Source organism: Neophocaena asiaeorientalis, unplaced genomic scaffold, assembly GCF_003031525.2.
Source record: "Neophocaena asiaeorientalis asiaeorientalis breed wild unplaced genomic scaffold, Neophocaena_asiaeorientalis_V1.1 scaffold37, whole genome shotgun sequence".
Taxonomy (NCBI): domain Eukaryota; kingdom Metazoa; phylum Chordata; class Mammalia; order Artiodactyla; family Phocoenidae; genus Neophocaena; species Neophocaena asiaeorientalis.
This window is the reverse complement of record NW_020174269.1, coordinates 1,322,049-1,347,171: the sequence shown is the minus strand read 5'-3', so window position 1 is coordinate 1,347,171 and position 25,123 is coordinate 1,322,049. Positions and strand designations below refer to the sequence as shown.

General features: G+C 43.1%; 1 protein-coding gene across 1 annotated transcript in view; it reads right to left on the bottom strand.

Moving 5' to 3' along the window:
- Positions 1 to 535: 535 nt before the first annotated feature.
- CMYA5 (cardiomyopathy associated 5) overlaps positions 536 to 25,123 on the bottom strand; it is a 95,829-nt gene continuing 71,241 nt past the window's right edge. Inside the window, exons 9-13 of the mRNA XM_024755727.1 lie at positions 24,519 to 24,666; positions 9,698 to 9,831; positions 8,319 to 8,418; positions 6,056 to 6,229; positions 536 to 932 (exon numbers count right to left, since the gene is read on the bottom strand). Of these exons, the coding sequence (XP_024611495.1) occupies positions 686 to 932; positions 6,056 to 6,229; positions 8,319 to 8,418; positions 9,698 to 9,831; positions 24,519 to 24,666 (803 nt within the window). The 3' untranslated portion in view covers positions 536 to 685. The remainder of the gene's footprint in view (positions 933 to 6,055; positions 6,230 to 8,318; positions 8,419 to 9,697; positions 9,832 to 24,518; positions 24,667 to 25,123) is intronic.

Here is a 25,123-nt window from a genome sequence, read left to right as displayed (position 1 = left end):
TTTATTCACAGTTTGTCCCGTCCAGAGATGCCAGACTCACGTCACATGCAGTAAGTTCACATAACACGTTTTGTTTTACAGACTCTAACCATTTATTTAACAAAATGGAAATTTCTAATATCTAGCACTTTTCTACATTTAAAATTACAGGGAAAAGAGACTCGTGTTCTACAGTATATAATGATTACAAAAGAGTTCGTTATCAGCTCTGAATGGTTAAAACACTTTCTCTGCTGATTCGGACTCCACATCCTTTAGTGAAGTGAGATGACATTTTTCTTGTGGAAAAGGCCAGTGTTTCTTGTTGGAGGAGATGTGTCACCAGCACAACCCTCCCTTCACTCAGACCTGTCTATCTGAGGATTTCTTTTACCAGTGAAACAGGTGGGAGTCCATTTCACTATTTTGATATCCAAGTCAGATATCAATCCTTTTAACTTAGGGAAGAACCCGAACGTATATAAACCAAAAGGCGGAGATTGCTCTTTCCATCCTTTTCACTCACGTGACGCTCTGGAAAGTCACAGTTTTCTTGGTGGCTTTGCTCGCGTGCTGATCCCTGTTCATGGAGCTATTACGAGTGCTAATGGGCAGAAGACGTTTTGAATGATGTCTAGCACCACAGGAAAGAACAACGGACCCCCCAAATTTGAATTTTGTTCTTGCAAACTCTAAAAGCCAACGATCACTTGTGCCTTGCAGAATCTGGGGGCTCTATTCCCAGGTGCAAAGTGCATTTTCCGGGTTTCTCCAGAGCAAAGGCAGGGTGGACGCCCTCATTAAACCTGTGCCTGATGATGAAGAGCAACTGTCCGGTCTCAGAGTTTATAAACAGGAGCCTTTGGGCGGTGTAGTCCAGTAGGATGCCCACTCTGGAGGGACGCTCCGTCACGTGGACATTGCTCACAATGCCACTGTAGAAAAATGTGTATCTGAAATGGAATGGAACGGGAATTGAAAACTTTGGAAATCTTGAAGGACCATGATAAAGAGAATCACTTGGAGATCACCGATTGTGCAGTTGTTCACCTCAATTCACAATGAGTTGCAATAACATTGTCCCAAACACTTTAACCAGATCCCTCCTAGATGATAAATGCATAGCTCTTCCCAACAGACGAGTATTTTTAATAATTTTGCTCCTTCTACATTAGGAGGCAGTCCCAGAATAACCAACATATGCCTCCCTTGTGATTTTTCTCAACATTTTAATTCTTTCCCAGCTGCCCACGTGTTTTAACTACTGCATTCATGGTGTGTCATTCTTTTGAATAAAACTCCTTTGAGGCTGCCATGTACTTTAAAAAGTACCGCGGGCTTGCCTTCCATAAAGTGTATCAATTTTACCATTTAAAAATTTTGTAAGTAACTTACATAAGGACCTTTATGAAGTTTAAGAAATATTTCATTATTTTTGCCCAACTTCATCTTTTGCACACTCCCACTGCCCCAAATCAACTTTCCTTTTCATCTTCTCACCCTTACAGCCAAGAGGGGGAGCCTTTGATTTCTTTCTTCAATTCAAACAAATTCAGTTCAACATGTAGTCATTGGGCATATCTGTGTGTCCTGTACTTTGCTAGACCTCTGCAACTCTGGGGGATATGCAGACCATAGCATACTGTCCTTGCCCCCAGGGACCCCACACTCTACTGAGCAGGAATGAAAATTGTTGATGACTTAAACATGGGCGGGGGCTGAGTGAGACTCCAGTTTAGAGCACAGATTGGTAAAGCGTTTCCTTACACATTTAATGGACCTGGTTTAGTTGTGAAAGGAAAGGTTCAAGGCCAGGCTGGCAAAGAGAAATTGCTGAACAGAAGAAGTTAAATTGCTCTATGCAAAAATATAACACAAGGTGGGAGTTTTCTCCTGGCAATCTTAGAAACAGAGGGTGGAGCCCTGAAAACAGAAGAAGAGAAGAAATGAGAGATGGAAGAGAAGAAAAGAGATGAGGGACAGATCTGTGGATATGATAGGTCTGAGGGTGGGAGTGACACTGGGAAGACTGGGGCTGGAGAAACTGGGTGACTCTGGTGTGGCTGAGAAGGACAAGGACCTTGAAGACCTGTGACATCTCTCTTAAAGGCCCAGAAGCTTGAGTGCAGGAATATTTAGGAAATGGCAAGTTAGCAATTTCCTCGCTGAACGAAGCTCACGTGAAAGGGCAGAGGTTCACGGGGATGGAAGGTAAGCGAGACTTCCACAATGATAAAGGACCTCTTCAGTGCCTTGCTAATGTGAAATATGGCAGAACATTATGAAGTTTTAGAACCTGTAAAGCACACAGAGGCTGCAGGTGGCAATGATGGACAACAGCAGTGGGCTGTTGTTGGGCTGCCCAACTTCATCCTTGGAGAACAGATGGAGAACAGGCTGGGGCTCTTACAGAAGGGGCTTGGGGAGCAGATGGGCTCACATTCAGCCAAAGAAGAATGGTCAGAACCGGATGGGGAAAAAAGGGAGAAGGCGATCCAAGCCATCGGGGCAGCAGAAGCAGTGATGAGGTGGCAGAATAAACCTGTATGTCATGGAGAACATCACCATCTGATTGATGGGTTAGGAGGGGACATGTGAATGACTTTAAGGATATTACCCGGATAGGTAAGTCAGAGGCCAGGCTCTAGACCTGCCCTGTCCAATATAGTGGCCACCAGGCACATGTGGCCACTTAAATTAAAATTAAGTAAAATTAAGTAAAATTCAAAATTCAGTTCGTCAATCCTATTAACCACATTTCAAGTTCTCAAGAGCCACATATGACACCATTTTTCCAGTTTTGCAGAATGTGTGATTGCACAGCACTGGTCTAGAGGGTTCTGAATGCCCATATAAGCCATTTCCCTACCCTGCTTAGAAGGTCCCCAGTGCCCACAGGCCCAGCCCCGATCAGTCCCTGAGCTAATCGCTACCATGGAGGTCAAGGAGGGAAAGACATTCCTTGAAGGCTTGGACCCACCAGTTCTACAGGGCCTGGAATTCGCCCTGTCTTGTTTCTGCCTCCATTTCCTACTGAGCACATCACTTCCTTCTCCAACCTGCACTCCGGCCTGAAACCAAGCCTATCTGCCGTGGCCTGACTCCCTCCCTATCCTTTGGACTGCTGGTCCCTGTTCAAACAAAGGTCATCCAGAAGCCTGATTCTTGACACCTGCATGACCCTGGAACTACCTTGGCGAGGTTTCCCACCTGGGTGGACCACCCTTGTGAATCTCACTGATGGCCCAGAATGAGCCCAGCCAGACTCCTCTCTACCCTGGTGGCCACTCCCCTCAGGCCTCCTCATACTCCAGCCTGGTCACATTCTTCCTGGCTTCCCCCTTCACTGTGGTCCCACCTGAGTGTCGACACCACTGTAGATGTTTGTAGACTTTTGAGCAGAAAAGGAAGGGACGTGATGCAAACGATGTTTGAGAAATATTTGTCAGCTGTGACACACAGAATGGCTTGCAGTGGGTGGAGACTGGAAGAAGAACACAGGCATGTTGGCTGTGGATGAAACCAGTAAAGGAAACAAAGCCTTGAACTAGAGAAGTAAGTTAGGAACAGACAGGATGAAATACCATTGATTCTTTCTCCTTAGACTCTCTTCATTTCTCCTATCCAGTTGTGACATCTTAAAGCCTGATGCAAGTAGAATCAAGAGTAATACCGCTTGGGGCTTCCCTGGTGGCGCAGTGGTTGGGAGTCCGCCTGCCGATGCAGGGGACACGGGTTCGTGCCCCGGTCCGGGAAGCTCCCACATGCCGCGGAGCAGCTGGGCCCGTGAGCCATGGCCGCTGAGCCTGCGCGTCCGGAGCCTGTGCTCCGCAACGGAAGAGGCCACAACAGTGAGAGGCCCGCATACCGCAAAAAAAAAGAGTAATACCACTTGGTTTAAATCATGAAGCGAGAAAAATGGAAAAACACAGGAGGGTCTGCTATAGCAGGACTCTCAGTAACCTGAAGGCCAGGGTGCTCTAATTTGGAACATGAAATGAGGCATTTAAGACCTGACCTCTCTGTGCTGTGACCACACACAGCACACTCCTCCCAAAATCTACAGAACCTACCCTGGGCCCACAAGAGCCAAAGACCAAAGTTGTTGAACCTGCTGAATGAAATGAACAGTTCTGTTTTCTAGAGTCTAGAACTCTGTATTGGACTCTCGTCTTTGGTTTGGGTTCTTAAGGGTTCAAGTGTCTAAGGAAATTTTCATGAAATCAATACCTAGTTCCAGCTCTAAGTCTACCGATTATAAACGCTGGGTTTGAATGACTTCAGCTCTAGGAGGAGGCTGAATATCAATTAATCATCATGGCTCTGCCTTGATGGAATGTGACTTTAAATAGCTCTTGGAGATGGTGTCCTTATGAACCATGTCAGAGAATCAAACTCTGTCAAGTAGGATGCAGGGAGAGATGTGCAGCCAGAAATATGCAAAATCCCAATCTGTGGGCCTTTTTCTGGGAACTTGCGAGCACTGCTTCCTTTTTAAGCATTACATTTGAATAATTCCTCACATTTGATTCTTCATGATTTCAAAGCTCTTCCTTGTACCTGACTTCATGTGATCCTCACAACCCCAAAATGTAGCGGACCAGGCATCACTGTCCCCTGACAAGACAGATGAGGCACATCAGATATGCTCATTAGATTGACCAACTTCTGGTTGAGTAGTCGATATGAGGCTAGTCGAGAATGGCGCCAGGACTAAAATCAGGTTCCTGGCTCCAGTCTCATGCTCTTTTATTAGACTATCTTGTGCACATATTCAGTTCATAACATGCTCGCCTTATCTAACGCAGGTTAACCGCTTTTTCACATCAAGGGATTAAACAATACTAATGAGACAGGCTGGGACCCGGGACCGTTTACTGCAGCACTTGCACCTGGACAAATGTCTTCTTGAGCAACAAAATACAAAGAAACTATAAAGGACTAAAAATGACTGCATGCATGTCCAGTTGGGGCAAAGTATGAACAACAAGATACAAAAAGGCCAAAACCCAACTGCCACTTCTGAGGTGCTGGGGGCAAAAGCAGGGTACTGCGCATGATCCGTGCCCGCAGCACCGCCAAGGGGGTGGGCGGACCACCTAAGCCACGCCTCCCGCCTGACCCAGCAATCCTCCCCTACCCTCAGCCCATATAACGGACCAGCTCACTCTCCGTCACAGAGCGAGCGTGCGTATCTATTACTTGTTCTCGCTCTCTCCTGCTGCGGCAGGAGTCCCAATAAAGCCTTGCCTGCATTCCTCGTCTGGCCTCTTATCAATTTCTATTGATTAAAGAGTCCAAGAACCCAGGTCGGTAACACTAATAATATAGACCAGAGGTTAGTCAGCTTTGTCTGTAAAGGGCCAGATAGTAAATATCTTAGGCTTTGGGGCCATTCAATCTCTATTACAACTAGTCAACTCTGCCACTGTAGCACAAAGGCAGCCATAGGCAATACGTAAACAAATGAGCTTGACTGTGTTCCAATAAAACTGCATTTACAAAAAAAGCAGTGGGTCATATTTGGCCTGTTGGGCTATAGTTTGCCAACCCTTAATATAGACCAACGGCGGTGGGGTAGGGGGGTGGTACTGGGGACCTACTTCTTCCTCAGTCCTGTTGACCCCTCTGTGGAGGGAGCCTTTCAGCCTTACCCTTGTGGTCTCTCCCCACCCTGGGGTGAGCTTTGAAGGAAAAACTGGCCATGCATGTGTTTCCCTAACTCTTCCTGACGAGTTTCCTGAGGAGATGCACATGCTTCTCCAGGAACCTACTCTGCCCCACAGGATGGGAAGCTGCCCTGGCCAAGGCTCTGCGTGGGTACAAGTCTGTCTATTAATAGGGTTCGATATAAGAAACACTCTTGCTTTCACATATGAACCATGTTCTCTAAAACCGGCTTCCTCAGTAATCAGAGTAGTAGTTGAATCTCCAAATACTTGAGTCTTCTGTTTTCTTTCTCAGCTGACTCAGAACTTGGGCAGGGAAGTGAGAGGTTATTTATTAGGTCCCTCAGAGCCCTCTGCCTAGACATCAACGCATGACACTTTGATTAAGTGGGGAGGGGCAAGCTTACCTCTGCGGCTCAGAGCAGTGCATGTACCACGCGGTCTCTCCTTGTCCCAGGGCACCAGCCTGCACTGCCGAGCTGGAGCAGATGCCCAGTCGGTACGCTGGGCAGTCTGTGACAGTGGTTTCCCAGTAGTGCTGGCCACAGGCAGGGAGCTCCTCACCCAGCACTGATGGGATTCTGCAAGCAAAGTTGATCAGCCAGCCTTTATCTCATAAACACCAACATTCATAAATGTGTACACAGTTTAAGCTGGATTCTATCCTCGGAAACTGCTGGAGTTTGACTAAAGACATTCATTGTTCATTGTGCCCCCGACCATGACCCGATGGCCACAGAATTCCCCAAACCCTCAACACGCATTTAACATATTTCTACTGCCACACTCAACACACATGTATTACACATAGCATCTCTTGGAGGGACTGGGAACCAGGAAATTAGAATAATGGCAGGATAAAAAGAAATGGCACAATCTCTGCTTTCAAAGAGAATGAGGAAATATAAGGGAGGCAGGTGGCGAATTCCAAGAGAGCATGACTTGCAAAGTTTTCTTCCAAAACTTGCACATACACAAAAAGGAGTCTCTAAAACCTTCTCTCACAATGGGTTCCAGTGTCTGCTGACTTTCCTGGGCACAGAGACCGAAAACGGTGCTGCTCCTGAAGAGCAAGCTGTCTGGGGAGGCCAGAGCAGAGCAGAGTTCCACCTGGATGAACCAGGTGTAATGCTTGTGCTTCTCAGAGGCTTATGGTCAACAGTCTTTGGGACTCTGGCCTCTTTAGATGGTAGCAGGTACACCTGAGAGGTTGTCGAAAGGTCTCTTTTTGTCTCACCTCAATTATTTTTGTAACAGACACGGTGAAGTGAACCAAAGCACTTTCCACTGCGGATGGGTGACCTTGTTTGCATGAATTGCTCAATTTTGCTTTGAAATGGCTGAGACAGCAAGGAAGCATTTTTAATTTAAGCAGTATTAATATTCAGTCAGCACCCTCTCCCCCTCCCCTTTAACAGATGAGAAAGTGATTAATGCAAAGGAATGTACTTCATTTTCTCGTGTCTTTACCCAACAACCTCATTTCAGAGAGGGGGCTACTGATGGGCCCTTGCTCTCTGGAGCAAAGCCCAGCTGCCTGATATTTATGAGTTAATTTTCAGGTTAATAATAAATAAGTAAAATTCTATCAAATACATTAGTTATTATCTATGAACTCTTACCAACCTCCAATCTATTTCTTTTCTCTTTGATTTTTTTGAGAAATCCAAAAGAGACAGAAAAGCCCAATCTATTTCTTAAATCTTTTTTTCCCCTGAACTCACTCATTTGTACATGCTTAGCATCTCCAGTGTTCTGGGCCCCAGGCTAGATTCTGGAGATTAAAGATGCGGAAGATGAGGCTGTTGCTTGAGGACTAGTCAAAATGGAGCATCTGACCAACGACTCCACAAGTGCTCAGACCTTTTTGCGGATAAGATCAAGGGTGCCAGGGCCCAGTAAAGGCTTGGTCATTTCCAGGAGCAGGTAACACCTGAGCTGAGCCACAGACAGATGCATAGCAGACTGAGAGGAAAACAGCACAAGTCGCCGTTGGTGGGCTCAGGGCTATACTGTGAGAGCACCCTGGGCGCATCAGTGCCAACAGCAGTGTGTTTCGCATGCTTTTCACGTACTTTCTCCCATTTGACCATTTTGACCCTCAAAATAACCACGAGAGAGTGCAGGCAAATTGCAGAGCAATCTCCCCACCGTGCCCTCAGCTTTTGGATTTCTTTACTTTGCTGCTTCCTTTTGTGGGAGCTTCTGGGGGATGTGGTGGTGAGGGGGGTGGGGAGGGCAAGATCCTGAAAGTCCTGCACGTGGCCAGAACCAGAAACTCAACAAAATGTCATTCTCCTCTATTCCTTTTCAAGTGGATAGATTCAAAATCTGGTTTGCTGTTGAAATAATAGAAGAATTAACCCAGGCTCTTTTTTCATTGAACCAGAGATAATGCCTTAGAACAGCCTATGTGTTAAACAAAACCATCTGTGCTTATATTTCCAATAAAAATATTGACACTTGCTCCAAGTTTGAATGATCTCTGTCACTTTCCCCCTAATAACGAACCATAACTGAACTGTATGTGTGCGTACCAATTTATGCTCAATGTCACACGTACCAGGCATGTGCACTAAGCCAAGAATGTGCTCAGGTGAGGCCACACTGAGGTGACCCCCTCAGAAGACTCTCCTGCGGAGGCATCTCGTGCTTTCTTCTTCTACTTACTCTGTCAGCCGTCTCCTCTCAGCGAAGCTGATCTCTGTTCCATCTGAGGAAATCTGCAGAGCGGGATGAGCCGTTTCCCTCAGCAGGAGAAATCTCGTTCCTATTGTAGTTAGAAAATAGGATTATAACATTACTGCAATGTCGAGCGCTATCCCTGGGCCAAGCCCCACATTTCAGATCGTAGTCTCCCTTGCTTCTAACATCAAAATCCTCTGCACAGTGTTTTCACATCCACAGCAAAATTGCATCCGTGATAAGGACTAGTGAACATCAGCGGCTGGTCACCTCACCCGGTGTGCTTCTCCTGTACTAGCGCTCACTCTATTATGCAAAGTATGCTCCCTGCACCAGCAGCACCTACCTACCTCACCTGGAAACTAGTTAGAAATGCAGAATCTCGGGCCTGCCCCAGACCTCCTGAACCACAATCGGTATTTTAACAAGCTCCTTGGGAGATTCACGTGCACATTAAAGTTTGAAGATGCAATGGTCTATCTAACCTCCAGGAGTGGTTCTAACAGTGGACAGTACAGGCACCATTTGGGACTGCAGGGAACACACTTCTGGACAGACAGCCCTCATGCCCTCTCTTTATAAACATCAGGCTGGCCCTCACCACATCACACCCAAGGTGCGTGCTCAAGTTTTTGCTGGTTAAGCAAATCACGTAACATGCCACCCTCAATCTTGCCATCTTTGGGTCTAGCGTAAGATGATAAAATGATCACTCTTTCACTCCTCATTTCTTTTCACAATAATTGAGAACAGCCAAGCATTTTTTTGTTGGCACCATCAAGGGTATTTTCCCCAAAATGCCCTTGAACAGTTTCATCACTTTTTTGAGTTGCTCACTCATTCATTCATTCAACAAACATTAATGGGCACAAACCATGTGCTAGGCATGGAAAATAAACAGAAGAATAAGACTAGAAGCTTGTTCATAGAGTTCACAGGGTAATAAAATAAGAATATCCTCATCCCACTCTTCCCCCAACACACATACGCTCAAAACATACCCACAAACTATAGCACATTGTGAACCAAACAAGAATCATCTGAGGAGATTTAAAACACTTGTCAGAGCCCATATCCAGGTAAATTAGACCAGGATCTCCAGGAGTGGGTTCCCCACATCAGTATTTTCTTTAGCACCTGGACTGATTGCTAATGGGTGGCCAAGGTTGAGAATGTCTTAAACCAGAAAAACAAAAGAAACACCTTGACCTTTGGCCAATCTTGGGTCCTCGTGCCAAAAACCTAGCCCTGCCAGCAGGTTGGGGGCGTGAAGAAGTGGCCCTCTAGGATGTCTTCTCTGGGTGGTGAAAGGGAAGGAATGGGAATGCTTGGAAATAGTTCTCTGTGTGCAAAGGAGAAGGTACCTCTGGTGGAAATGAGGGCAGCTTCACTCTGTTCACTTGTCCCAAATGCACTGATGGCTTTCACGTAGAAAAAGTAATTGTCATTGGGTTGGAGGTTAACTTTCAGTTGGAGTCCTTTAATTCCAGAGAAAGATCTAAATATGAAGGGAAAATAATAATTTTAAACATAACCCTATATGCTAAACAACTCATCATATTTCAATCCTGTAGTGGATGAACATCTTTTATTAACAACAAATCACTTATTTTTCCCTTTTTATGACCACCGAGTTAGCAAGCCAGATTTTATAAAATGGCCATTGTCCACTAAATTTACTTTATCAAATCATTTCTACCTTGGTCAACTTTTGTCCAATATTGTGACTTCCAAAATGCTCTTTGGAATAGAGCCAACCAAACTTTTTTTTTTTTAATTCAGAAAATAGACTAATTTTGTGGTTAATGAGTCCCCAAGGATATATTGTTTTCTTTATCAAATTTTGGCTGAGAGGGCACTTGTGGATTAAGATGATATTAAACCAATCTGTAATGCAAAAGACACCATCTCATTAACAGATCCTGAATAGTGGAAAACTTAAGGTGAGTGTTGATTTTGTACATGGTCATCATGCCAAAGCCAGCCAACTTATAGAAACTGAAGATCTCTAAAGAAGACAATATCCTTTAGAGCAAACTTCATCCTGGAGAGAAAAGAGAATTCTAACTGCCAAATAAAATCCCCTAAGCTGCTGTTCCTAAACCTCCCATTTACATTAAAAGAAAAGTGCTGGTCGTGGTATCTAAATGGCAGCAGGCTTGGCAAGAACACTGTAACAGCCCAACCATTTAAGCACAAATGGACTTGTTGGATTTGAAGATGGAGCTCTGAACTTGCCAATGAGCTGGAATAATTTTTGTGCCTCTTTTCCATTCTCTTTTATCTGCTTGATATCACGTCCTAGAGCATTTATACAAATAAAGTATACAAGTGCTCTTTCTTTTAGCCTCCATTTGGAGAGGCTTTGGAGAGAGTTACAAGTTAGGCTCCTTGCTAATAAAAGAAGTCCTAATCTGAGTACTAAAGAATCAGAATCCTGTTCCTGTTAGATGTGCATTGGATACTAGTCATTGAAAACAATAGTACAATAGCCTTCAAGTTCATTCTCAGAGGGAAATGCAGGTTTTTTTAATCTGTTTGTTTGCTTTGTTTGTTTTTTATTTTCTTTGTGTTTGTTTTATTATTAATGAAGGTACCACGAAATCATCAGAATCAAAGAGTGGCCACTGTTCATTCTCAGACTGGTTTTTGTTTTCAGGTTATTTCTCCTTCTGTTGACTTACTTCATTCTCAGTACCTACCTTAGAGAATACCATGGAGAACCAAGAGAAGGAAAAAGTATCACTGACCCAGAAAACAGATGAACTTAGACTTTTTAGAAGCAGAAAATCTGTACAGAATAACAATCCCTCCCCCATCAAAGCCCCATGTCTAAAAGCACAGGAAACTCACAATGTGTTCCTCAGCAGGAGGGGCCAGGGAGGGGAGAAGCCTGGGTCTATTTGTATATTTGCTATTTAGTGCCTGCATCTGGTAAAGGTCAGTACAAACTCCCCAAACCTTATTGGTTGTTATTTCAGAACCTACCACCTGAGCAGGTCCTCACAGAGTACTATCTTTAGATGCAGGGAGAATGCATGGATTGAGCCACATGTCCACTGACAACTAATAATGCTTCAATTTTTTAACAAAAAAACCAGGTCCTATGACTGAGAATGCAATTCCCAACTAATACCTAGATTATTATTCTGGGGTAGATGTATTGCTGATCTTATTTGCATTGATGACTGAAGAGATGTTTTCAATGTACATTAATTATAACAAGCTTATTGTCTCAATAAGCACACTCAGATCTGAACTCAATTTCAGACTTCATCCACTCATCAAATAAATGTTTATTGATCACGTATCATGTGCCCAGGCCCTGTCCCTGCTTGAGGGGTAAGTGACAAGGAGAGGTGAGGCAATTACATCTCTAGAAACTGGATAGAACATATGGGTTTCATTTTGTGATAATGCAGTTGTTAAATGCCAAGGATGCTGCTTTTTGGGTAAGTTTTATGAAGTCTGTCAAGGAGGAAATTCCATATATATAGTCAATTGTATGCTATGTCTTAGTAGTCATTTAAAAAATAAAAGTTTACATGGTACAGAAGCCAATACATGGGATAAGATCTGCTTTCAGTGCACGAACATGTCATGCAGACGTGACAAATATGCCTAATGCCCTCGCTGACTCTATAAAAGCACCAGGCATGAAAATGAAAGTAATATGAAATATGGTAGGGCTTTATCGTTTATAAGTTGCTGTCTTATGCTCAAGCACCAAGAACAAAGCAAAAAAGCTCAGCTACGAACGGTTCATTTCCATGTCTATTTATTGTCTGACCTCACTTGAATGTCATAAAAGCCTCATGTCAGCTGTCCCTGCTCTTTAGCCAAATGAAAGCTTCAAAAGTTTTGGAATTTGAAATCTGAAGAGTGGCACTCTTCCATAGATTATATTTTTTATTTCAAAACCAAAAACTTGTCATAATTACAACTGAAACCACATGAGTTATAATAAGTTTTGCATAGTTTGGAGTAGAATTCAAATTCACAGAATATCCAAACTGAAGTAAGTGATTAGACAGCAAATGGAACCTCAGCAAGTTGTTGATGCTTAGGTAAGAAGAGATTTCAGCCTTATCAATAATGTGACTAACCTGACAATGTTAGAAGTCTAGAGCCAGTAATAAAATTCAAAAGGCAATAAGAAATTTGACTCAAAGGGTTTCACTTTGGGTCATAAGTGTGAGATCCTCCCTACAAGTGTCATAGTGCAATGGAAAGGGAAGGCTTTATATGTGGAGGTTCCAGGAATGTGAGGACAAGGGAGCATCTAGGAACCCTGACACAGCAAATTAGCTGATTGCTGGTAGGGCATAAGCATGCTGTGGGGTTTGATCACAGAGCTCTGCACCCAGCAGGTCTTCAAAGGACTTCCGGCTTGCTCATTGGTAGGACACAGCACATTTGTTAAACTCCAATGCTGTAAGGCAGAGAGAAATGATTCAAAGGAGACTCATTGTCTCCTCAGAAGTCTGAAGGGCTGCCATGTAAATGAGAGTGGTCTCCTCTTCTGCTATTTCAGAAGGAAACGAGTGGAAGCCCCCAGGAGGCCGACGTTTGTCCAATATAACAAAGACCTCTCTAGCCTGAGCCTTTTCCTTCTTTAATTTTTGCAAGGAATGATGGGAAAGTTTGCCACAACTAACCATAGACAATGGGGCAAGAATTATTGATATTTCACATGGGAATTGAAAAGGATCTTTATGAAGAAAAAAAACATTAGGGATTTAATGCTTAATGGGAAAATACTAAAAGCATTCCCATTAAGTCAGAGAGACAGACATGAGGTTAAAAAAAATTGGGAGGTAGGAGGTAAAATTATTACCATTTGCAGATGATATGACTGCTATCTAGAAAACCTAAGAAAATCAGACAAAAAACTCAGAATTTAATGTAAGAGCTAGATGTGAAACTAATATAAGATATCAAAATCGTTCATATACAAATAACAACTAGATAGAAGATAAAGCAAAAGAAAGATCTTATTTAGAATAGTGGCAAACATAACAAAAGTATATAAGATTTATATGAAAAATATTTTTGAAAATGGTACTGAAGGAAAGCACACAAAAGACTTGACTAAAAGAAAAGGCATACCAGTTCTTGGGTACAAAAATGCAACATCACAAAAATTTCAATACTCCCTAAATTAATCTATCAATTTAACATGATCTCTAAAAATACCAAATTGTCAGGGGCAGGGGAGTAGAGGTGACTACACAGTCTGATTCTAAAGATCATATGAAAAATAAACTAGCAAATAGCAAAAAAAAAAAGTCATGAAGGGGCAACCTAACCTACATGAATTCTAAAATTATAAAGCTACAATAATAAAAATAGCATGGTACTAGGGCATAAATAGATCGGTCAATGGAATAGATTATAAAGGTGAGGAATAGACCCAAATACATAGGTTCTTTAGTATATAATAGTGGAGGTATTTCAAATCAGAAGGGGGGTTTTCTTGCTGGCACAGCGGGATAGCCATAGTAGAAAAAATAAAGTTGGATTCTCTACTGCGTACTTCCTCCTGAAAGTAGATCTAAACTAACATTAATATTAACAAATACATATGGAGAGGAGCTTTAAGATGGCAGAAGAGTAAGACGCAGAGATCACCTTCCTCCCCACACATACATCAGAAATACATGTACATGTGGAGCAACTCCTACAGAACACCTACTGAACGCTGGCAGAAGACCTCAGACCTTCCAAAAGTCAAGAAACCCCCCCCACGTACCTGGGTAGGGCAAAAGAAAAAAGAAAAAACAGACAAAAGAATAGGGACGGGACCTGCACCAGTGGGAGGGAGCTGTGAAGGAGGAAAGGTTTCCACACACTAGGAAGCCCCTTCGTGGGCGGGGACTGCAGGTGGCGGTGGGGGGCGGGGAGCTTCGGCGCCGCGGAGGAGAGTGCAGCCACAGGGGTGCGGAGGCCAAAGTGGAGAGATTCCCGCACAGAGGATCCGTGCCAACCAGCCCGAAAGGCTTGTCTGCTCGGCAGGGGCTGGGAGCTGAGGCTCGGGCTTCGGAGGTTGGATGGCAGGGAGAGGACTGGGGTTGGCGGCGTGAACACAGCCTGCAGGGGGTTAGTGCACCACAGCTAGCCGGTAGGGAGTCCGGGGGGAAGTCTGGACCTGCCGAAGAGGCAAGAGACTTTTTCCTCCCTCTTTGTTTCCTGGTACGCGAGGAGAGGGGATTAAGAGCGCCGCTTAAGGGCTTCCCTGGTGGCGCAGTGGTTGAGGGTCCGCCTGCCGATGCATGGGACACGGGTTCGTGCCCCGGTCTGGGAAGATCCCACGTGCCATGGAGCGGCTGAGCCTTTGAGCCATGGCCGCTGAGCCTGCACGTCCGGAGCCTGTACTCTGCAACGGGAGAGGCCACAGCAGTGAGAGGCAAAAAAAAAAAAGAGCGCCGCTTAAAAGAGCTCCGGAGACAGGCGCAAGCCACAGCTAACAGCGTGGACCCCAGAGACGGGCATGAGATGCTAAGGCTGCTGCTGCCGCCGCCAAGAAGCCTGTGTGCAAGCACAGGTCACTATCTACACCTCACCTCCCGGGAGCCTGTGCAGCCCGCCACTGCCAGGGTCCCATGATCCAGGGACAACTTCCCCAGGAGAATGCACGGTGCACCTCAGGCTGGTGCAACGTCCCTCCGGCCTCTGCCGCCACAGGCTCGCCCCGCACTCAGTACCCCTCCCTGCCCCGGCCTGAGTGAGCCAGAGCCCCCTAATCAGCTTTACTTTAACCCTGTCTTGTCTGAGCGAAGAACAGACTCCCTCAAGCAACCTACACATAGAGGCGGATCCAGATCCAAAGCTGAGCCCCTGGGAGCTGGAGAACAAAGAAGAGAAAGGGAAATCTCTCCCAGCAGCCTCAGGAGCTGCGGATTGTATTTCCACAATCAACTTGATGTACCCTGCTTCTGTGGAATACATGAATAGACAACGAATCATCCCAAGTGGAGGAGGTGGACTTTGGGAGCAACGATATATATATATTTTTTCCCTTTTTCTCTCTCTTTTTTTTTTCCGGTACACGGGCCTCTCACCGCTGTGGCCCCTCCTGTTGTGGAGCACAGGCTCCAGACGCGCAGGCTCAGCAGCCATGGCTCACGGGCCCAGCCTCCCCGCGGCACGCGGGATCCTCCCAGACATGGGCACGAACCCGCATTCCCTGCATTGGCAGGCGGACCCCCAACCATTGCGCCACCAGGGAAGCCCCCTTATTCTCTTTCTGTGAGTGTGTATGTGTATGCTTCTGTGTGTGATTTTGTCTGTATAGCTTTGCTTTTACCATTTGTCCTAGGGTTCTGTCTGTCCGTTTTTCTTTTGTTGTTTTATTTTAGTATAGTTTTTAGCACTTCTTACTATTGGTGGATTTGTTTTTTGGTTTGGTTGCTCTTCTTTCTTTTTTCGCTTTTCATTACTTAAAAATAACTATTTTTTACTTTAATAACTGTTCTAAGGAGACAAAAGACCTGTATGCAGAAAACTATAAGACACTGATGAAAGATATTAAAGATGAAAAAAACAGATGGAGAGATATACCATGTTCTTCAATTGGAAGAATCAACATTTTGAACATGACTATACTACCCAAAGGAATCTACAGTTTCAATGGAATCCCTACCAAACTACCAATGGCATTTTTCACAAACAAGAACAAAAAATGTCACAATTTGTTAGAGAATGGAGTTGAGGATACGGGGAGGGGGAAGGGTAAGCTGGGACAAAGTGAGAGAGTGGCATGGACATATAGACACTACCAAATGTAAAATAGATAGCTAGTGGGAAGCTGCTGCATAGCACAGGGAGATAAGTTCGGTGTTTTGTGATGATCTAGAGGGGTGCGAGGGAGGCTCAAGAGAGAGGAGATGGGGGATATATGTATACATATAGGTGATTCACTTCGTTTTACAACAGAAACTAACACAACATTGTAAAGCAGTTATACTCTAATAAAGATGTATAAAAAAAAAGAAGAAGAAGAGATTAGGACACAGACACAGAGGTACCATACGAAGACACAGAGAGAAAACAGTCACCTACAAACTAAAGAGAGAGGCCTCAGAAGAAATCAACTCTGCAGACACTTTGATCTTGGATGTTGAGCTTCCAGAATTGAAAATAAATATCTGCTGTTTTAGCCAAAAAAAAAACACATATGGCAAAAAAATTTTTAATTGCAACTCATATCATAGATGAAGGCTAATGTCCTTTATAAATCAAAGAGCTTCTACAAATCAATAAGAAAAAAAGATTACACTCTAACAGGAAAAAATGGGTAAAGGAAATGAACAGTTCATAGAAAAGGAAGTACATGGGTCTGAAACAGACAAAAAGATGTTCAACCTAATAACAGAAATGCACAATTAAACTATAATCAGATTCCATTTTCTACTTATCACACTGTCAAGTTTTATCACACACTGTGTAGGCAAAGGTATGAAGAACCAAGCACACTTACATGTTGCTAGCCAGAGTGTAAACAGCTACAGCCTCTATGGAGACAATTTGGTAATATCTATCAAAATTCAAAATGTTCATACCTTCTAACCAATCACGGTACTTCTAGGAATTTATCCTACAGATATACCTGCACATGTATGAAACGATATATGCACAAGGATTTTTCTGCCGCACTCTCTGTGAGAATGGAAACAACTTAAGTGCCTCTCAACTGGTCAAATAAATTAATTACAGTCTTAGACTACAACAGAATTGTTTTTTAAAAAACTGATGCAGTTCCATTTGTACTGACATGAGATACCAGGAAATATTTTTAAACAAGAAAAGTAAGGTGGTAGAAATATATATATAGTATGCTATCATTTGTTGACAAAATATAGATGCTGTGTATGCACAGATTATCTTAAAAGATAAATATGAATCAGATAACAGTAATTGTCTCTGGGGAGAACTAAGTGAATGAAGTATAGATAGAAAGGAGACAATTTTCACTGTATTCCTTTTTGTATCTTTTGAATTTGTACCATATGTATGCATTATCTATCCAAAATTAATTAAACAATTAACTTATAGAGCTATATTACAAGTTCAGGAGTTGGTTGAATGTGTTTGCAAAATGCAAACATTAGTTGGAACTCTGTAAAGTAACTTCTCTAGGAATTTTATAATTCAACAATTTGTGTTGGATGGAAGGAAGGGGTGTACATGTGCTCAAGGTAAGCTGAGGGGCTGGTCACCACAAGGAGTGGCTGTCCTCTGCACTGCCATGTCTAATACCTGGATCTACACATGTTTTCTCCCAGGAAAGGGGGGCAGCATGTGTACAAACAATATGGAGGAACCCAGTGCCGTGACTCCTGGAAGCAGCCTACAGATGGTGCTGTCACTGCAGTGCACAACAGATGGCTAAGTATGAATTGTTTTTTAAAAACACAGTGGGCTCTTACTGTTGGCAGCACCAACATTCAGCTAGTCAATCAACACCATTTAATGTGAACTGTGAACAGAGCACACTGCTGGGCCCTATGGGGACCAGCTAGTAAAGTAGTGTTCCCCATACCTGCCTGGGCACAGCAGACCTTCTGAATTGGAATCTCTTAAGAGGAGCCCGTGAATATAAACTCCAACAAGCATCCCAGTTGTTTTTCTATGATCAGTTGGGTTTGAAAAACATAATCATAAGATAGTGTGGGGTGAGAAGGGGTGGGCAGGAGAAACAGGAAAAAAGAAGAAAAATCCATGAGAACATAAACAACATGAAATACGAGAACAGCTAACTAAATGGTTTTAGCTATTGGAAGCCATTTATAAAACCTTAACCATAAACATGGAATTTTTTGTTTAAGATGAAAAATTTTGGTTAAATCAAGATTAAGAAGAACATTCTTTATATACTGACTTTTGGGTTTTTTTAAACCCAAAAGTTTAAATAAAAATTTTAGATAAAATTTTTTAGATAAAAATTTTTGAACAGGACTATTCTTCATTTGATAAATGAGGATATTATGAGACTCAGTGGTAACTAAACATCACTATTAGTTCATAATAGTATAGAAACATAACATGAGGGCTGAATCCTGCTGACGCAGGGAACTTAGGCTTTCCTGTAATTAGCATCTCGCACAAAATCAAAGAGAGCCAAAGGATTCCAGCAGAAGGATCCTGCAGCTTTGTTTTCTCTGTAGCTAGTTACCCTCCCAAGTTTGAATCATACCATTTATATTTCAGGCAGAGAATCCCAGGAGCCTAGTAACATTCATTCATTCTTCTGGATTCTCTAAGCTCTCCTTTACCACTCAAAGGTCACATAGGCGGACAATTACTTGAGGTCCCATAGAACTGCCGGCACAGAATGGCGACTTAACGTTGTGCTTTCAAGAGCCCCTTTAAAAAATGGTTACATAGGGAATGTTTTTGCATCTTTTGTAAAACTGTTCTTAAAGACAATCACTACTATCTTGTTCAATAGCCCTTATATAAAGATCTACGTGAAAAATTCATCTTAGAACTGAATGTCAAGAAATATAATTGTCTCTCTTAGTGAAGTGCTGTGTTTCCTTTTATTTAAAAAAAAGATGAGTTATGTAATCTCTTTCTTTCTCCCTCTTGCTCTCTCTCCCCACTCTCCTGTTTTCACTTTAGCTGCCAGGAAGTTCATATTCAAATTGTATGTTCCGTTGAGGTACTGTTCTTAGCCTATGCTTTCTGATACAACCTCCTTCTGCATGACCTGGCTCTTGCTCTTACAGGGTTGTTTTTAGTGGCTCTAGTGTGCCTGGGTCTTTTATTGTGAACTAGAATACTTTGGGAAATTGACAGATCATACGTTAGAAGTGAAGGAATAGGCTGGTTTTCCACTGACTGATATTTTACTACACAACCAGGAGGTGTATAGGATTTTCAATGATCAAAGTTAAGTCAGATTCATTTGGGAAGAAAATTCATTTAGAAAAAGCTGAATGCCAAGAATTTCAGTGGGAGCCGGGGGGTGGGGGGGGGTGGATTATCTTCCGGTAACTCTCTCTCCCAAGGGCTCCCTGAAGAGGAATATTACAACTTGGGTCAGGAAAACAATACCATATGAAGATTGTCTATTACCTCTTAATTACTCAATGCATTTTCTCCCAGTCATGTCAGTTGTCCTTCCTGTCACCCTGTGAAGCAAGCACAGGGCAGGAATGACTGCCTCTTTTACCCATAGGTTGTGGAGAAGGTCAAATCATTTGCCCTTGGCCCTATGGTCAGTCATCACCTCTCCAGCTGAAAGCTTCGTAAAAACTTTTTAAAAAGAAAAAAATTCCGGGATTCTTCATCTCCTGCTCAGGCACTAAGTTCATTAGGAAATTCACCCTTATTTGTCCGTATTATATGGACAAAGTGGCAGTCATCCCCAGCTAGAATACCCAGCTGTGACAGGCAATCCTGTTCCTGTCCCATCACGTGTAACCCCAAAAGCTAGAAGCAGGAGCTCACGAGTCCAGCACCCAGAGCCTCACCCACGCCGGGGAGGCTCCCAGGGAGGGTGGCCCGGGAGGGTCTCCCTGCCCACAGCCTTGGCCAGGACTGGGGAGCAGGAAGTTCACTACCAACCACTTCTGTGGCGTATTGAGTCTCACAGATTTGTCATTCAGTACACAGCTTCTTTCTGCACAGCCTACACAGCTAAGCCCTGTACTATATTTCTCGCAGTTTTCCCTCCTCCACCCACAGTTCTGCTGACTTCTTTCCACACAGGAGAGACAGAACAGCTGAGGAAACAGCAGAGCGGTGGAAAATTTTTGCAAGTGTTTTGAGCCCACCCAACCTGAGGAGAGCATTCAAAGAAAAACAGGAAAGGGTGAGTAGGAGCTCCCTCAGCCCCCGCACACAAGCCAGGGATTGTCACTCCCGCCCACCCCCAAGCCCAGTAGGGGCCGACTGCTGGGACAGAGCCTCAGTGCCCACACACCAAAATATGCAAATGTGTCTTCTGTAAGGATGAGGGAATGGAGGCAACTGCTCGGCTATTTCAGACACCACATCATGGAACTCGGAGCACAGTAGGCACATTGCATTCAAACACCTACTCTGAGAGGTTAACCAGCAACTTTGGTCTTAGATTGGAATTTCTAGAGGCCATCATACGGGAGAGTGAATGCAGGTCCGAAGCTGGATGTGTTTCTGTTCTGGCAACCAAAATTAGACTCCCTAATCTAAAGGGTAATCAATGCCCTCCACGTGTGTATGTGCAATTTCATATTACTCATCCTTTCCTCCCTTTTCATTTCCTTTCAACTTCTCTTCCCACTCCAGACCGCAGCTTTTAAGTCTGTCTGTCTTTTCAGGGATTGAGGGTGACAAAGAGATGTAAATTCATTTAGTTCTTAGTCCTGTTGGGTTCTCCATCTCTCCTTTGCTAGAGATTCCAGCCAGTTAGAGGACTTGGAGTTGGCAAGGGCAGAAGGAGACCGGCTAATGCCATCATTCATCTACTCGTTCACTCATTAAATAGACCTTTAATAAACAGCTGCATAGATAAGGTTCCTGTCCTTACCCATTTTTTTGTGGGGTTTCTTTTGTGGTTTGTTTTCTTTTCTTTTTGCATCTGATTTAGAATAGGGGTTTTGCATAGAACCTAAAATGTATGTAAGGGTTATGTAACCAATGGATCAACAAGATTATCAGTGTCCTTCCCTATAAGTGATCCATGAAAAGGCTTCCAGTCCACAGGTTAGACTAGTCTTATCTCCTACTTAAGTATCCAAGCACTAAAATTAACTCATTCCCCATTCTTCTTTACTTTGTTGGCACAGTTTATGTTTTTTCCCATTGTGAATAGGAGATTATCCTCAAAGCTGACTTAACTTTTTTTGTTGGTGTCAATATTATGTGTTCAATGTTGATGATATTTACCCATCCAGGTAACACATATGTATTGAGCAGCTACAATATGCCAGGTGCTGTCTCAGGCACTGACGCTGCCACTTTAAATAATAATCCCTTCATGGAGCCAACAAGTGAGCGGGATCAGACAATCCTTGGCTTGCTGTTCTTTCCAAGACACAAAATGACTTTAATTATGCAGAAAAACAAAGTGAAGAATGTGGTTCTAATAGAATGGAACAGTAGGGATTGTTTGCCTTTGTTGGCTAGGGGTGATCAAGTGTTGAGGTTCTTTGTTTATCAATTCTACTGTCTGACTAGCTGTCTACAACTGACATCCTAGAGATTGGGCCATATAGATGATAGTAAATAGTTAATGTTTTGTAGGGTTTTGAACCATCAGACATTGTAGGGAATGTTTTAAAGTTGGCTGTAAGAACCAGATGGTCAAAGACCTAAGACACATGGCTACTCCAGAAGAGTAGAATTTTCCTTCCCTCCTGAACTCTTAAATTGGAGAACAAAAGGGATACAGATGCATTTTGCAGCACTGGGACTCTGAAATTAAGGATGAATTATTTCACAGTCTGTTGATGCCAACCAGAGGTATAAGGCATTGAGGTTTCTTGTATTTGTGAGGGATCACAGGGTAGTGATTTGTGGCCAACACAATTGTGCTTGCCTCAAAAAATTACCTATTGTAAGATTCAGCAGGGATCCAGAGAGGCTGGAGAGTCATCCCTGAGCTGTGGATTGAACATACCATTCTACCTCCTGGCACTGAGGGGTCTTTTAGCACCTAATTGGAAAAGAGCTCCATCTCCAACACAGCCTCGAACTGTCAACAAGCCTTCTGCATGTGGAATTTCCCTTCACTTCTAGTTTGTTGGACCACATCCATTCAATAACAAAGGATTCTTGTAGTGTTCCGTAACTTCTACAAACTTCTGCTTATCCAGCCTCTCAAATGCTCTCCTTTGGCAAGAAAAATAAAAATGAACCCACTGGCAAAGTCTCAAAGGGATAAACTAATGACAAGTCGTGTTTTAATAAGCTCAACTTTTGTCTTAATGAAATTGGTGGATGGCCATTTTTTCCCTGGAAATGGAACCGTCAATGATTTCTCTGGCTTTGATGAAGGATTTGTTTGGAATGCATTATTCCCTGTTGATATCAAATGGACTTTTTTTTTTGAGGGCCCCAGGATGATCAGAGAAAGGAAAAACTTTAATTAAAGGGGTTTTGAATGGTACTGTATTCTCTCTTTACATCTATGTTTTTCGTGTGACAAAGGAAACCCAGGATACACGATAACTTCCAGTTGTCAGGCTGTTAAGGTATGCTAACTCAGTCTGTGTAATGACACAAGATTTAGAACTAGTGGAAAGAATAAGACAAACCTGAGTGTGCATCCTGACTCCACACTCTCACTCCGTCATTTAATACCTTGGCCAAATTATTTAACCTCCCTGAGTCTCATTCGATGGAAGTCATGACCTCCCTCCTAGAATTGTCGAGAGGGTTAGATGAGATTTAGCACAGCTCCTGGCATGTTGAAGGCCCTCGGTGATGCCATTCCCCCTTCCATCCCCCCATTCCCTTCTCCCTGTAGCCGCATTTATGAGATGACACCACAGTTCCCTCAGTGGGATGGCTACTAGGTCTCAGGGTTTCTCTCAGATTTCTGCTGATTTAAGAATCCAACTGTGCTGGTATTATTTATGCAAATGTCAGCTGGGGACCGATGCTATAACAAGGATGAGTCACTTCAGAGCATTCCTTCACAGTCTCATCTTGCCTCAGAAAGAACTGGGCTTTCCTCACTGATGGTGAAGAACGATGGGAGAGATTGCCCTGGGACTCAGGCACTCCAGACCAAATGCTCTCCTAGCATCAAGAGTCTTTTGCAGAGAATGTCCAGGACTCTCCTGGGTGACATTCAACAGTGGTTAGCAGCTTGGACTGTGAAATCTAACAAAACAAGGTTTGAATCCTGATTGCCACTCACTAGCTGCTAGCGTCTCAAAGCATATGTTTTCTCTCAGAGTTCGTTTGAGGATTAAATAAGGCAACATACATAAGGCACTTAGAATAGTGACTTGGCACATAGTAAATGCTCAATAGAAGCCAGTTATAATCTCTTTCTCTTTGTCTCTGTCTTTGTCCCCCTCTCTCTCCCTCTTTTCTCTCTCTTCCTCTGTCTCCCTGTTTCTGTCTCTGTTGGTCTGTCTGTCTGTCTGTCTCTCTCTGAGTTAACCTCTCGGCTATTTGCTGATCATTGAAACCTGCCTTCTAGCAATTGGCACATTAACAGATATGTTGTTTCTTGTACATTTACTACGTTCTCACTTCTGCTGAAATGTCTACATCCCACCTATACACACTCCACTCAACATTAATTTGTCCTTTGATCATTATTTTGTGAAGCCTGCCTTCACATACTTGAAAGAAACTATAATTATTGCTCAGTCGTATGAAACCTCAAATCATAACTAAATAAATAGCTGTTGATTGATAATGAAAATAATCAAGAGCTTAAATAATATACTTTATTAAAAAGCTAATTTCATACCATTATTTCCAAGTTCCATATCCTGCCAAAATAGTTTATCTCAGTAAATTTGGTTTAAAAATATCCCTATCAAAATATGAATATTAATAATAATGATTTGACTCTTCATCATGGAACACAAAGTTGCCCTATTGCCATGGATTGGAGGTTAAGAAGTCAATGAAGTAACAGTAAATGAAGTAACATTTACCAAAGGTCCTCTGGATGCACAGCCCTTTATTGATAAATTTTAGCTTCATAATTTTAGTGAGAGAGCTTTACATTTCTTTTTTCCAGAAAAAGTCTCTAGCTTCTTCATGCTCTTGAAGAGGCAGGTATATCTCTGTGGTAATATATATGTCATTAGGTCCTTTATATTACCAGTATATCACAGAGACATTCAAATTTACATTATATACAAGCTCGCTATTAGTTTCCTGAGTTAGGTGGTACCTATTCTGATCTAACTACTAAAAAGCAGATAACGTATGCATATATCCTGTCTAATGACTCAAGTTAAATATACCTCAAAGGATGTTCTATCTTACTAAAATTCACACATATTTTTCTTACAAGGGAGTGATTATTCTGCATTGCAGCATGTGTTTATTACAAACTTAGAGTTCATCGACGAATAGTGATGGAATTGCAAATCAAGTCAATGGCTTAATTAGCTCAGGAGGATTTTAGGAAGCTTTTCTCCCTCTGTGAGCATAAGCTTAGAGGTTAGCTTGGAGGCCTGAGCTGGGTTCCTGGCACCCCAGGCTCTCCCCATGGAGAGGGATCTTTACCTGAGGCCCTCGCCCTCGGGACAGTGCTGTCTGCAGTACTCCAAAGTGTAGGTCTCAGTGGCCTCTAGGTTGGCAGGCCGCCATCGGATGGTGGCCGTGTTCCAACACACAGTACAGTCCTCAGCACAGATCACAGGGGTGGAGGGCGCTGCAGAGAGAGAACCAAGTCAATTGTGGAGCAGTCTATGGCAGTTCTGCTTCCCTGGTACTCTGGGAAGAATGCTTGGGCATGATTGTATTTTAATTTTTGACTAAAAAATACATTCTGGGTTGAAAATCCAAAAGGTATAAAAATGTATACAGTGAAAAGTCTCCCTCTCACCCCTGCCTTCCAAATTGCCCAGTTTTTACCCATCCCCAAACAGTCTCTAAAAGTAGCTTCCTATAAATCCTACCAGAGCTTCTTCATACATATACAAGTAAATAAAAGTATTCTTGTCCCCTTCCTTTACACAAAAGTTAGCCATGATTTTGCCATCAATAGGTGCTCAATAAATACTTGTTTTAAAAGGCAAGAAGAAAGGATAAACCTTTCTGTAAGTTAACTGCCTCAGAGGGGTATCCAAGACAGGCTAGGGCAGGCACAGTTAGAATTATCTTTCGGA